At 39.8% G+C, this 15567-nt stretch overlaps 1 protein-coding gene across 2 annotated transcripts in view; it reads left to right on the top strand.

The window, feature by feature from the left end:
- Positions 1 to 15567, top strand: part of GALNT7 (polypeptide N-acetylgalactosaminyltransferase 7) — a 70726-nt gene that overhangs the window by 36257 nt on the left and 18902 nt on the right. For both annotated transcript variants that reach the window (XM_064710654.1, XM_064710655.1), the window contains exon 3: positions 9237 to 9403. In XM_064710654.1, coding sequence (XP_064566724.1) covers positions 9237 to 9403 — 167 coding nt within the window. The remainder of the gene's footprint in view (positions 1 to 9236; positions 9404 to 15567) is intronic.

The raw sequence follows: 15567 nt of genomic DNA, 5'->3' as shown, positions 1-15567 counted from the left end.
CAGGCATTCTACTTCTGGTGTTTGGAAAAATTATTTCAATAGCAGCTTTCATACTTCAGTAAGCTATTTCTCCAACTTGGGTTTTGGTGGTTTTTTGTTTTTTTTACTCTACCTCTTTATTTACATGCACTTAGCTTGAATTAATGCTCATTTCTGTTTCTCTTGTTTGGACACCATCCTGTGCATTTAAAGAATGTATGTCTTACTGCTAGCAGCATCTGGTTTTTAATCATGCTGTCTTTCCCTTCTTCACAGCTGCCCTTTTCAAAAGGAGGTGTCTCCTGCCTGTGTCTTCTGTCCTGTCAGGTGCTCTGGTTCTTCCATTCACAGGTGCTGAGTTAGTCTTTCTTGGACATCCAGTACTTCTGTGTGGTTCTGTTGATGGCTTCCCCTTGTCCTCATGCTAAACAAAATCCCTGGCACATCTAGACTCTAGTAAACTGGCTCTGATTTATTCTGGCAGAACTCAGTCCTTCATGGATTAGAGAGAGTTAGCTAAAGTTAATCAGTTCCAAAAACTTCACCCAGTGCTAATGAATTCCAAGTCATCGTTTCCTGGATCCTGCTTCTTGAAGGTGGGCAGGAATTTGTTGTGGTCAGTCCTCAGGAACCACTGTCAAGCACCAGGACCTTGTAAATATGGTAGAGCATGATCTCACAATGACATCAAACCTTGCAAGTGAACAATCAAGGAAATCAGATGTTGAGTGTCTCGGTCTTTTATGTGTCCTTTGACACAAAATTTCATCCCTTTTATAGTTAAACTAATGTTTTCTGTAGTCTTTCTTTAACCTACAAGCTCTTCTCATTGCCCTTTCCATCTTACGGATTTCAACTCTACAAAGCTTTGCCTTTAATGCTCTCTTCATGGGGGGCTCAGGCAATATTTCTGTACTCCTTCTAGGTAGCCAGTCCATGCCTCTACCTTCCTTACTCTACCTTCTGGAGTTCTTGGTGCAGCCAGGAGGGTTTTCTGCCATGCCTGTTTGACCTACTGCATGTGGGAATGGGTGGCTCCTGTGTTTTGGGGAGGTTATCCTCAAAGATGCCACTCCTGGGCCCTTTTTGACAAAGTTGTAGCACCCAAAATCTTCTTATGGCAGATATAAGGAGATGTGTAAATGATGCATAGAAGAATCAAAAGGGAAGAGAAAGCTGCCTGATGGACAAAGCCACTGATGCCAGAGATGCAGAGCTCTGAGAAGAGGCTGTTTAGTGTATGGCTCACAGGAGCTGCACCTGGTTACACAAGACCAAAGCAGTGCAAGATGTTCCAAGCAATCTGTATTCAGTATTTCTAAAAAATACTTATCTAGGATGCATTAGTTGCAGTATCCTCGTTTTGTACTTTTAGCTCAAAAGCACTAAGAATCAATGTAGGTTTTTCTTTTTTAAGTCCACTTTCACAGTAGAACACTCCAGTCCACACCTGCCATTTCCATTCCTGTATTTTGCTGGGTTGGAGACATGCTTATTGCACTTTTGAAGTCAAGAAGCATTTTCTTACACTATATTTTAAGTCATGCACTGTGAAACTCCCTATTTCTCCTATTACCAAACTTGCACTTCTGTAGAGCCCTTAAGCCAGGGATGTTTGTAGTGCTGATCAGATTTCATGCCAGGGTAATTAACTGTGCAGGCTGAAAGAAAGGATTAGAGCTCAACATGCTTTGCTCAGACTTGATATGCTGTTGTTATCCAGTCCCTAGAAGACTTGCTTACAAAGTATTCTTACTGACCCAGAAGGTTTTAGTCTTATGACTTTATTTAAGCTAGATTTTTTTTTGACAGCTTCTTTTGACAAATGTTGAAGGAATTTTATCTGGAATAGTTTGACTGGGAGAGGAAACATCATTAATGTTTATGGCAGGAGACAAATTAATCTCCTAGATTTTTTTTTCAGTATGACAATAAATAGCTACTGTCTACTCATCAGAGTGAGCTAGAATTTCAGCTGCATCACCCACACACATCTGTCAGTATGATTGTGGCAGAATAAATATTTTTAAGTGTTTTTTCCTTCTGTGGATTATCCAGTTTGAGTTTTCCTTTATAAGGACATTGTTGATGTTACAGGGCATAGCCCCTGGGCCATACAAATTTGTACTTGAATAATTGAATCTGTTGCCACCAGTCACCTTTGACTTCAAACAGAAAAACTGGCAATGAGCTTTTGTTGAAAAATCTGAAAAGGTAACTCTGTTGCTTGAGTACAATGTTGTGTGCATACAGAAAGGTATTTTTGGACAACTGTTTTTGCAGCTCATTTTATAAAGCAAAAGGGAATGAGAATTGGCTTGTTTTTTAAAATCGCACATGTAGTTTTGAAGGGTGTTTGTTTTATTTTTCAATTATTTTTAACATTAAAAAAAGGAAATTCTTGCCAAAAATAGACTTATAACTTTAGTAAGAATACATACATGCAGAGCTGTGTGATAGCAAGGCAGAGCTGTTAGTAAAGATATTTCTACTATCATAGTTTGATAGTGCCAACTTGGACACTTTTTATGGTCCAAAATATTGAATTGTTAGTGCTAGACTGGAGTTAAAAAAAAAAAATCTTTAGCTTTAACTCATTACTTGTAATGAAGTAAGGCAGATGAGTCTTAGCTCCTCATTGAAAATGGACAGTCTTATTACTCTGGGCAAATAACATGAATTTAATATGTTCTCTTACAGTAAGGAGTTACTTGTCCAGTCAGTCTTGTTGTAGCTAAGAAGGCTGAATACAAAGGCTCTGGAGTGGAGCCTGCTTTCTTCGGGAATGTGATTAGTTCCTTAATTATAGCACCTTGCAAATTACATATTTGATACTGTTACAAGAAAAAGGATTTCAGTAATTACTTTTGGTATCTATATCATTGGAAATGAAACATTAGGGACTTGGTTTAATTTCACATGGCACCCTGGGAAAATCTTTTATTCCAATGCCACATAATACACTTGAACTGTTCTGTAACAAAGAAAACTATTTCTATAATGTGCACATAAATTTTTGTGCACCTCAGTGAGAGCTGGAGTCAAGAATCAGGTGAATTATAGTGGTCACACTAAATCAGGAAGGCTAGCTTTCCACTGCAGATTATCAGCTGCCTTTCTGCTGGCAGGACTCCTGAAGGGAGAAAAAAAATGATGTTTAAATTGTAATTAGGCATGTATTGTGAGAGCATCTCATGTAGTCAGGAAAGATTTAAATTCCAGGCATTCACCTTAAAGCAAAACCCGGCATTTTCTGGTAATATTTCAGGTCCCAGTAATGAAAACTACAGAGAAAATGGATCCTGTGTCTCTTTAGTGTTGGCTGCTAGCATTTGAAATGTTAAGTTTTGAGGGAGAAATAATTCACCGAGAGAGTACAAAGTGGTTGACAGAGGTACCAGGTGTGTTATCTGTAGCTGGATTTACTTACCTCTCTGTGTGTGCATCTGAAATGAGATGGGCAAGCTCTGAACATGACCTCTTACTCAACAAAAACATATATATAAGACAACACCTGGAGCGTATTTAAATTCTGAGTTAAACCTTGACTTCAGTGGAAGGGCAGAGGAGAGTGGGAGTGATTTCCTGCAGCTGTTTGTGTAACCCTCCAGGTGCCAACCGCAGCGCAGGAATTCTGGGGCATGTGGAGGAATCATTTTGTCAAATGCGTTGTAACCTGAATGCAAAACTGAAAAATGAAATGCACTTCTTATGCTCTGTCTTGTTCCTGTTAACCTGACTGTACTGTGCTAGAGCGCTGAAATAAATATGTATGATACAAGTTATGATGCAGCCTGGATGAGCATGGGTAGGAACTTCAAGGTTCAATATCTGATGAGCAAGGCGTGGTGGGAATACAGTATTTCTGTGAGACTGAGCTCACGGCCTCAAGTTCTAATCTAGATGTTTATTACATTGGGTAAAGCCTGCAAAAGTTTGATAAATCCAAAATTAGGCACAGCCTCCCTGCAATACCCACAGTCTGTCACAGGGCTGCGGAAGGCCTCAAAAGCTGTGAGGTCTTCTTAAACCAAAACAGGAAAGCAGAGAGCCTTTGCTCCATCTCCTTCTATGGGAGCTTCCCCTTCCCTAAGGGAAAGATTTTATTTTAGCCACCTAGGTACCCCAGCTTTCCTGCCCTGTGTTGTTATTGCTTCAGTTTTTCAATGTTGGATAAGTGATAGTATGGGCAAGAATCTTGTGATTAGAAAAATTGCAGATGTTATTCCTTTCATTCTCTTGTTACCCCTACTGTTGGGTTTCTATGCAAACCTTGTCCTGGATTTGGATCATGATGCTTTCAGAGGTACAGTAGATACAGCTTTTGCTTCCAAGGGCACTAATAATAAAATGTAGCCACATAGCCTCACAAGTTACTTCAGGAATGGAAATGAGCAAAGCTTGTAGCTATTCTAAAATAGCAAATGCTGTTTCAGCATAGGTTTAAGCTGTTTGGTAGTGTGTAATAGAGGTTTTGCTGCGGTCTGCTGAAGGGAAAAAAATTATTCAGCTGATCAATTTGTCTTTCTTGCATTGTCTTTTTACTTCTCTTCCAGAAACCCTGTTTTGTAAGCCCACTGCTATAATCTCATTTTGATGTTGCTGATGCACAAAAATGCCTCACAAGGCTTCATAGGTAGCAAATCCAGTATTAGCATTAGATTTACTTTGTGGTATCCTAACAAAGAAATTCTCTGATCTGTTTCTGTCTATCCTGTCTACTCTAGACTTAGGCAATGATCCCTCTGACTTGCAGGTGTTAAGCAGCCAGTCTCAGCTATGACCTTGGGGATGTCAACTATACAGATGGGCAAACATTTGAAGGTGTTTTGTGAAAAAAATTTCCCATCCATCTTCCTAGGGGTTAGATTCAGTTCACTGCAGTAGTCATAATAAATTGGGGATTTAAAATAGCAAGGAGCACTGAATCCAGTATTAAAAGTATGTAAACATCAAGCTGTCAGCTGGGTGCCTGTCCCCTTGTAAGATAAGAACAGGACTTAGTAGAAAAGGAAACTGAAAATGAAAGCAGATCTAACTTAATTTTGGGATTTGCTTGTCCTGGACTCTTTCGAAGAGTTGAGAAAAATGCATGTTCTATAAAGCAATTATTATAGGTGATAATACAACTATGAATTTCATACCACTTTAAACATGAAATAAAATTCAAAATGCAATTTAAAGTTGTCAACAGTTCTATATTAATGGAGAAGAGAAATTCCATTTCTTAATGTTGATTATGATTTTATCCTGATTATTTCAGGATAATAAAAAAATAAAATAATACATTGAGACCTTCAGCTTTGTACTGATTCAGCAACAGCTGATTAGCTTCTCAGGAGCTTCTTTGGCTACTGCAGTGATTACAGGAATGTGATGGCAGCTGCCTGCCCTCTTGGAGGAATCTGTGCTGCTACATTTTGCTCTTAGCACACAAGTACAGTGCTTTAAAATCCAGAGGGTACTGATGAGTCCTTGGTACGTGCAGGTGCAAGTTAGAGAGCTGACAGGAGGAAAATAGTATCAGGATAGAGAGTCATGATACAAAGTCATGATACTCTTACTTCTTCTGAAGCTTAGGTGCTGATGTGCTGGCACAGTCAGGGGGTCAGCATGGCAGGAGAAACACTTCTGTTGGCTCAAGATCTTAAATTGCCCTGTGAGTGTCTATCTGATGGGGCTCACCCTTAAATGTCTGTGGAGGTGCTCTCCTTTTTCAGCTGTTGCATTTTTGTTGGTGGTTTGATTACTCTTCCAAGAAAAGCAGACTCCACTTCTGGCTTTTTTTTGAGCTTGAGGAAATTTGAGTCTATATCTGCATCTTCAGTGGTAGCTAACAGGGAGCTCGTATGGCCATGCCAGCCTTGGGCCACGTACCCACAATCACAACTGTGGGGCCCCAGGACATCCTAAGAGCAGCCAGTGAATGGAGCACAAAGCTGTAAGAGCAGTACTTCCTCAAGCCAAGGAGCACTCCAGCCCAGACGCTCTGCTCTTGTGCAGTGTCTCCTGCGAAAGCACTGCTCTCTGCCTGGCTGGTGCAGTTTGTGAGTGAGGGATGAGGGGCCTTGGTGTGGCACAGGCTCCAGCAGAGCTGTTCCCTCCAGGGGTGGAGAGGGAGTAGAACTAATTCACATCCTAAGTATGCAGGCTAATAGACAGAAAAAACATTACTCACCGTGTCTCAATTAGATCACAGCTGTGCCTTCTGAAGGGTTTCATCTTGCTTCGCTGGTGAGTCAGTCCTGTTTTTCCCCAGCGCTGATTGCGGAATGGAAACTTTTTATTCGTGGACTGATCTGAAGGTGTTGTTTCCTTTCTCCCATGAGTTCCCCAAGGAAATGGCACACAAACAGAGCAGCTCTTCCCTGCAGCACTGCCCAGGGAAGCCCTTTGTACATCTGTGCTTGCTTGTTCCTCTTTCCCCATGCAATAGCTCTTTACAGGGCTCAGGAAAGGTGATGTGAAGTGTCTAGAGGCAAGCCTGGCTTAAGGATGCTGCCTTGTCATTCCTGCATATCTGCTGCAATGTGCCATCCTCTCAGCTCCATCAATAAGAATTCAAAATACCTTTTTTAAGTGATTTTGTTCACTAATTTGGTTTACAGTGTATTGCTGCAGCTGGCCTGCAGGCTACATCTGAAAGGGCATTGTGCTGGTATGTGGGCAGAGGATGAAGCACCCACGGGATGAAGCTAGAGGTTGAAACATTTAAATCCTCTTTGTCACAGACCCTTCTGTACTTTGACTCTGCTTGTGCAAGTTTTCAACAGCTTGAAGTTTTTGCCTAAACATTCATATCTACTTTACTCTCTCTTTTAAAAATGAAGAGGTTCCTGGAAATTCAGGCATCTTGTTTTCCTTTTTTGGTGCCTAAAATGTACGGGGAAAGCCAGCTTCAAACAGAAGGAAAGTGCATTTATCGTTTCTTGGTATGTGGTGTGCCAGCCACTGGATGTCAGTGCTGCTCCACTGAGGAAAGGCTCCACTGAGCAAAGCTTTGCCTGCTTCCTTCCCTGAAGATCTGAAGGAAATTAGGGCATTGGCTTTTGTCACTCAAATACCTCAGCAACATTCACATTTCTTGAAAAAAAACAGCCACAGAGATTAAAACATTTATTAATTGCACATATCTACAACAACCACTTCATTTCAAACCTCTAATTCTCAATTCCTGATGAGGAAGAAGATTGTGCACAGGAATTATTGCAGTCTGTCAGAGTTTATGGGCTTGGTGAGTTGGTCTGTGGGCTGTCTAATAAGTGAAATAAAGTGTCTGGAAAAAGCTGGAAGCATGATCTTACTAGAGATATAAATGTAGTGCTTCACTGCTTGTAAAGGGCACATTTAGCGACACCTGATTTGAGGAGATTTAAGTTGGCTATGTAGCAAAAAGCCTGTCTAGACCTTTGGGTTTATGTTTCAAGAATATATTAAATTTTTGTGGAAGTGGAAGAAATAAGCAACCAAAAGATTTGAGTTCTTTTTCAAGGTTTTCTTTGTTTTTGTCCTTGAAGGCAGAATGAAACATTGTAGCTGTCCCTCTCTTTTTATTCAGAGATAAGCAAAAATGTTTCCTAGCTAAACTGCAGCAGGTGCAGGTCAGGAGCACAGTGCAAGCTGCATCAGCTCCTGCCTTCTCCTTTGAGACAAAAGTGCAATTCTGCTACCTTCTACATGGAGCTCCTGAATTGCATTCAGCTGGTATGCTGTTTTTTTTGAAAGTGTAACACCCTGTTTATACTTTTTAATGTAACCATATAATCAAAATTAATACTGAGAATATACGTGTGAAGCAACACTGTTCTGTTATAAATCTGTTATGAAACATATTAAATCTTCCTTTTACACAGCCTGCTTAACACACCTAGGGAGGGTATCCATTTTATCTCTGCAGATGCTAAGTAAGTTGTTGATAGCTTAAATGCTTGTGCTACAAATGTTAGTACTGCAACCTGTAATCAGCTGCAATCTTTGAGCGGGATCTGTGGAAGGAAGCCATCCATGGCCTGAATCTTTTAAACAGCCAGTTTAGCACTTTTTTATTGGTAACTATGATTAGCTGCAGCTACTTCAGGCATAAAAACTATTGGGCTGAGGGATTTTAATCAGCAGTTTGCACTTTTAGAGATTGTGCTGTTTCAGAGGTTGTTTACAGCACACCTAAGAAATAAAATGCCTTACTAGATAAAATTTTGTTGTAGTCTGTTTTGATTCTGTAATTTTCTTCTCCCACAGAAACAAAATTAATAGTATATTTCTACCAATGTCTTTTATTTTCTGTGAGGTGATAAATGCCTATTGATTCATCGAGAAGTGAAATGAATCCTTCACTAGAGAAACTCTTTAGATACCTGTGGATCTGTTATGTGAGTTCTTTCCATGTTTAACTGAATGTAGTTCCAGAAACTCCAGTGATCTCTGATGATTAAAGTAATTCTTTTCAAAAGCAGCAATGTTTCTGTGCACTTAAGCTTTTTATTGTGTAAAGAGAGCTACAACTAGGGAGGCGGGTGCATCTGTAAGTTTAGGAGCTTGATTTTGTAACTAATAATTTCTTAATACTTGACAGCTGTCCTTGAAAAGTCAGGATCTCTCTAGTTGAGACTTCATTTGCTGAAAGATGAAAAAATGAAGGATTTTTTGCATTGAAATCAAAAGTGACATGTCTCTATGTTTGGTGATAGGAACTATATTATTGTAGTTGGAAAAGGGGCTAGTGATCAGGTAGGGAAACTTCCAGTTAAGGAAATACTTGGACTGGTTGTAGGGAATGAATAGTCTAACTTAGGGGTGCAGCTGGGGAAATGGACAATTGCAAATTAAATCCATTGTTGATAAATCTGATTTAGAAGTATTGGAAAGTGTGGAAGGTATTGGAAGTACTCACATTGCTTGTTCCTAAATCATCTCTGACCTCTTAGGAAAAAAGACCTGTGTTGTCTGCACTAGTTTTATTTTGGTTTTTTAATCTCTCTCTTTTCTTATATTTTTTTTTTCTCTATGCATCATATATTTCAAGGAAGAAGCCCACTGAAAATGGTCTGAGGCTGAAGCTTGTGCTTGACAGTCTGCTTTTCTATTTTTTATTATTTGTATCTGTATCTGTGATGCACTTAAGCTGTATTACCTTTTGTGTCCTGTCTCGCTTAATTCTGAAGGATAGCTATCAGTGAAGATTTCATTTGCACAAGGATGCTGTTAAGCAGTTCTGTAAAAGACAGTGTGAAAACTAATAAAATCAACTCTTTTTGCAGATGCAAGTACTGGCACTATGATGACAACCTGCTCACCTCCAGCGTTGTCATCGTCTTCCACAACGAAGGGTGGTCCACACTCATGAGGACAGTGCACAGTGTCATCAAGAGAACACCAAGAAAATACTTGGCAGAAATTGTTCTGATTGATGATTTTAGCAACAAAGGTACGTTTGGAATATTAACGCACTCCTTGTAGAAAAGGATTTTTTTTTATTTTCCTGAAATAGTTTTCTTTTGATTTATTACCTGCCATGGTTTGAGTTGACTATGGGAGAAAAGATTGCTTCTTCACAGTCCTTTGAGTTCTCTACCACAGTTTTGGGCGCTCTGCAGAAGAAAGCTGGGATAGCTAGTGTCTCTCTTAGCTCTTGTGAAAACAAGTAGTTTGAAGAGTATCAAAGGGGTTAAGCCTGTTAGGAGTAACAGGCTTCCTTTATTGCATAAGGTAATACAGATGTCTCTTTTTTTAACTATGATAAAAACCCACCTAGGCTATCAAATTATCCAGATTAATTTTCAGTATCTTCTTCATTTCTAACATCCTTTTTTAATTAAACATCAGATTAAACTGCTTATTGTTTCTTATTGAGGGAAGAAATCTTTTAAGAATTTGAATATGCTTTAATTTCTTCCTTTCTTTGAGTCCTGCCAACAGAAGTCCAGAGATTTTCTTCTTCCTTTGTAATTTACATTCTGATCTTGGTTTATTGTCAGGATGCATGTACTTGTACTTGTATTATAAATGTAAGCATATACTGTTGTGGGTTTTTTCTTTCATGGTGGTATTGTCAGCAATAATGCAATACAAGACTCAATACAGAGAGGAAATGAAAGTGATCTCCTAGAGATAGAAGTTGATTGAGACAGGGAAAACAGACTGTTTTTCAACTTTAAACAAATTTCAAATTAGTGCATCAAAGCTGCTCTTTCTGAGCAGCTAAGATTTTGTTGCAGCATGGTTCTTGAAGAGATATTGACAGAGAAAAAGAGGAGACACATAAATAAAAATATGATTTTGACTGTGTGGGATAACAGTCTCTTCCAGACAATGCTGGTGATGGCTGTGAGCAAGGGCAAGTTTTGTCAGTGGCACAGGATACCCTCATCTTTGTTTTCACATGGGTTGTGTGGTGGCATGACAAACAGATGACTGTTCTGAAACTCTCCTTCTTATTAAATGATCTGGGCTTCTTCCAGTTCCAGAGCTGTTTTCTATGGGTGTATTCACTACAAATTTTAAAAATTATCTCATCACATAGCTGAGGTAGCCTTTTTTGAGTACAAGCCACTATTAAAATAGTTATTGTGTGTTATTTTTTGCATCATTCCTATACATAGGTAGGTATCATTTTGTTTGTTTTCACAGGAGAGGGCAAGTTACCTGTATTATAAACTTGACTACATTTGGCTTAGTCAAATAAAGATGCTGAGTGCTAAATTATAGTGTTCTGTATCCTTTAACAGCTGTTGAGAATTTGGCTTAGATATACACACATGTTATAAACCAAAAATATCTTCTCTCCTAAGGGATATAATTTTAATAACTCAGTCAGCAGACATATGCTGTGTTTTAGCTTTTCAGCTGGGATCATAGCTTTCCTTCAGAGCTGTTCAAGGACTGACTTAGCTGTATAAAGTAACTGTGACACTGATTGTGTCTAGAATACTTACCAGATTTTTTGCTAATGATAGGTCTCAATATTTGGGTTTCACATGACTTGTAGCTGACTCTGTGCTGTGTATATGTTGTTCATGGATTGAGTTTGTCTGGCATAGAGCTTGTACTATTTTCCCAATATATGACATTTGTTAAACAAAAGCAGTATTTTTAAAGATTTTTTTTCCTAGTACAGAACTTTTTTGCTTTCTGCTCATAAATGAATGGTTAGCAGACACAGCTAGCCTGCACCTAAGATCCAGCAGACCCTTGACTCTACATTTCTCACACTGCAATTTCCCAGATAACTTTCTTAAATCAGAAAATTCAATAAAGAAAGCTCAAGGTGCAGTTTTCTCAGGTATGGGTGGCTGGTAAGACAAGCATGGACTGGAATTACTCTGAACACCTCACTGCGATTGCACTAGTTCACCATAATAATTCTTCAAATTGCTTTAGGTTATTACTTGGTGAATATAATTAACTTAATTTCATTAGTTCAGTTTATGTTCTAGATGAAAAATGGCCAAGAGAGCAGAATCTTGCCCTACTTCTTTCTCCTTAGAGAGAAGGACGAACTAGTATGGGCTGCAACACGTGCCAAGCTGCCTGAAGAGTTCTCCAGTCGTTAGGAGAGCTGCAAAATACAAACACTCGATCACAGCAGAGCTTCTGGTAGCTTTTTGCTTTTTCAGCCAGAAGCAAAGTCATGCTGACAGCACAGAGACAGGGTTTTCTTCTTCCCCACCTGCTTTCAGGCTGCACTTCATGTCAGCCTTTCCACCCATCAGACCACCTTTTGCTCTTGGAGCCACACGTGCTGGGCTGGCTGGATGTTTGCTCATGTCAGAGTGGCTATCCTTATTTCTTATTTTTTATTTCCTTATATCTTATTTCTTATTTCCTCTCAAGTGACATGAAATTAAAATGGAGCACAGCATTGCAAACACTTCTAAAGGCTGGCTCCTAAAAACCCCTGCCTGTCCTTCCTTATGAGAAATCCTGTTTTATCAGAAGGGAGTTACAGCTGCAGAGAAGATTATTTATGTTGTGTCTTACAGGGAGGAAAAGTTGCAATGCTTGGAAAACGTCCTTTTCATTATAATTCTTAGTATAAAGTCAGCTGGGAGCAGTACTTTTGCTGAATGACACTCTCTCCTTTATCTCTCCTGCAAACAGCAGGGTTTCACTGTGGAGAACTGTGCAGAGATATGTGCTGATTTCCACTCGGGTGTTTCTTTCTTTGTCAGAGCACAAAGAGAGCAGTAACAAGAAGATTGCCAAGCTAATTGAATGATTCTATCTCCATTTTCTATGGAGACCTCTGTATTAATTCACGTTAGAGTCCAAGAAATGTTGCAGCAATTTCTACCACAGTGTCAATGAGGCCAGGCTGTTTCACAGGGGAGGTTTTTCCCCCAATTTTTCTTCTGTTCTCAATAGAAGCAGTTTATTCTTCTGTGAATGCCATCTGTGTGAAGGAAACAGCTGTTCTGGAAGGGCAGTGAGAATTCATAAAACTGTATTTTCTAAAGCTTCCTACAATTACAGTTGTGTGTATCGGTCTCCAGCACTTGTTATGTATTTGGGCTCAGCTTGCTTGTTTTCTGAAGCACAGAGCCAATATCTCAGCTGGAACTGCTTTTGTAGCCCATGCACCTGTAAAGGGTGGCTGTCAGGTAAAAAATACCAGTGCTCCTAGTAGCATTTAAAGGCTTTGTCTAGCTTTTGTGTTTCCTTATATGTTCTCTATTGTTCCCTGTGTTTCCGACTGATGCAGCATCCTGTGAGATAACCAAAGGGGAAGTAATGGGCATGGGCAGGCAGCAGCATTTTTGTTAAGCTGTGTAGTGGTGCTTGCCACTACACACATTAACAAAAAGTTAAAGTGAAGCAGCAATCAGTGCTTGTGTTGGAGCTGGGAGCCCACCTTAGCAGCATTACAGCCCAGGGCTCTCACAGGCAGGAGGCAGCTGCTCTAGGGAGCACCTCTGATACCATTATTCTGGTGCTCAGACTGCTGTCCATGAGTTGAGGGGGAAAAAAAACTACTTTCCTCCTCCCCCTTTGTAATTTGCAGTGCCTAAGATCCTTTGGAGAAACCATGTGTTTTTAAAAGACGCTGATTCATGCTTTAATCATGCACTTAGACATGAGAGAGGAACTCAAACAGGGGAAGGCCAGATTGATTATAATATTTTGAAAGGTAAAATATACATTTTTGAACAAAAACCAGATTGCTGTAAGGCTGTTGACAGATGTCATAAATACACATTCTAGGTGAACAGAATTTAATGCTGGCCAAACAATATTTTTGACTGTAAAAGTATCAGGATTTTTTACACTACTGTCATGCAGGCTTTGTAGTATGGGAAGGAGGAAAAATTCAGCTTTCCTGTGGGAAACAGCACTTGCTGCTAACCCTGGCATGGTTTCAGATAATGGACTGCAAAGTCCTGAGACTTGTACTGTAGAAAAGCTTTACACAATCAATATGACAGGTTTTTACAGCTCCCCGTGAGCCTTACATAGTTGAACATTTGATAAGTAAAACATTTGGCTTCATAGGCAGAAGAGCTGGAAATAACTTCAGGTTTTAAATCTTTAAAACATTCCTGACAGTCCTTCTGTAACACATACTTGGAATTTGCAGCATAAATAATGGTGTGGTATAAAGATTCTCTTAGTACCACTTCAGTATGACCTCAAAACTCTGTTGATTTTATCCTATAAAAATTTATATCACAGCTATCAAATAATATATTCTCTATTTATTACATGGCATGTTCTTCTATACAGCATATGTGATAAAATTGTTCTTTCTCTGGTTTGACATTTGTGTAACCTTGAAGTTTTTCTAATGCACAAGGATTTACAAAAGAAATTTTAAATGTGTGTGGGAAAGGAGAATACATTAAACTTGGTTGAGAAAACTTTTTCTTTTATAAAGATGGAGAGGAAGGATAATAAGAGTATCAAAAGATAGTGATTTCTTTGTTCTTTGGTAGAATTGCTGAATTTTCAATATTGGAAACTTCATTTCCAAGAAACACCATTTCCTTTTCAACTACACGTAGCTTTTTTTCAAACTATTTTTTTAATACTGCTGACAAGAATACAAAACCTACTGAAACATGAGTTGTGGAAGTCTCCAGACTTCATCATTTTCATTCAGGTTGCAGGAAGTGTTTCTGCTGAAGTAACCTGTTGGCACGTTGCTGCTGAAAGGGACATCCTCCTCTGCATGTCCCCCCCATCCTGTTGGATCAGCACTATGCCTTAGGATTTTAGCCTTTGTATTTTTCAAATCCTGTACTGTGTCAGTGCATAACTATAAACTCCATATGCAGTGTTAGTTAGTTGTCTTCACTTTTGGTCAGACAAAACAATCCCTCTGGGCCTGAGATTCAAGGGGGCCCCAAAAAGTATAAACCAAAGTGAACTGGTGGGGAGCAAACTGGGGGAATATGACTTCATCACCTGAAGCTGTAATTGGAGCATTAACCCATGATCTGTGAATGGACCAAACCTATATCTGGCTGAAAAACGTGTGACCATCATCCACCTTGGGTGTGGCCTCTCTTGGAGGCTTGGGCTGCCCAAGGTGTCTGTATTGAAGGCCTTTCATGCCTTTCATAAATGCCAGCTCTGTTCTCTAAGTCCTGCCTAGCCTCTGTTCCAGGCAGCCACTCCCAGGCACCAAGCACAGGGATAGTGTCAATAGTGGCAATCAGCCCCTCGGAGCTGGTGCAAAGCAAACCAGTGCATGGGTGCCTCAGCTGTAGATTTGGTGGCTTATTTTGGTTCCCTACTGAGAGAAACTCAAGGTGTAGGCAATTCTTTTGAGCCTTTGAGTACAAAAATAGATTTTAACAAATACCAGCAGCTAAATCGGCACAGCCACAAACAGCAGGCACCTGATTACCAGCCTTTCTGCCTTCATTAGTTTTCTCAGCAGAATCATCTGGGCAAAAATGCTATGCAACATTAGGATCCTTTTCTCAAACAGTGTGGCAGGAATGTGGTTTCCAGAGAGGTTTGGCCCAGACAAATACAAATCTGCAAATACAAATCTGAAACCATTTAAGCATAGCTCATCTTGATTCTTGTGTGGTTACTCATCCTTTTACTGATGGAAGTCCCTTTGGCTAAAAGTTTGTGGTCTCCTCAGTATGATGCACTTCTGGCCCTCCAATTATTCTCATTAATCTCATTAGAAGATTGTCGTAAAACCTCCACAAGAGGGAACAGGTCTAGATGAAGGAGGGCAATAATTTGAACACGGTGAGACTCTGCCTCAGGTTTCCTGATTATTAATAGACTGGCAGAAAACTCTGTGAGGGTGAAAGTGAGTGAAGCGAAATGTTTGCCTGAAAAGTGGTGCCTTCAGCTGTACATGTGACATCATCTGATGAGGAAAGATGTGTGCTGAAGCATGGACACTTCTCTGGCTGCTTGGAGTACAGATGAAAAGCTGAAAGCCACTCTGTGATCTGTACAAGTGACTGTGAGTTGTCCACCCAGCTCCCTGTGGGGCGGCCAACCCCTTCAGCTGCCGTTTCTTCAGATGTGCCAGACACAAACCCATGCCATGAGGTCAGTGGTCTTGATCTCCTCAGTTTTAGTGTTTGTGAGTAGGTGATTAAAGGTTCTTGTAAGTGTCTGTAGATA

This window comes from Zonotrichia leucophrys, chromosome 4, assembly GCF_028769735.1.
Source record: "Zonotrichia leucophrys gambelii isolate GWCS_2022_RI chromosome 4, RI_Zleu_2.0, whole genome shotgun sequence".
Taxonomy (NCBI): domain Eukaryota; kingdom Metazoa; phylum Chordata; class Aves; order Passeriformes; family Passerellidae; genus Zonotrichia; species Zonotrichia leucophrys.
Note: the sequence above shows the minus strand (reverse complement) of the source record. Positions and strands in the feature narration are given on the sequence as shown.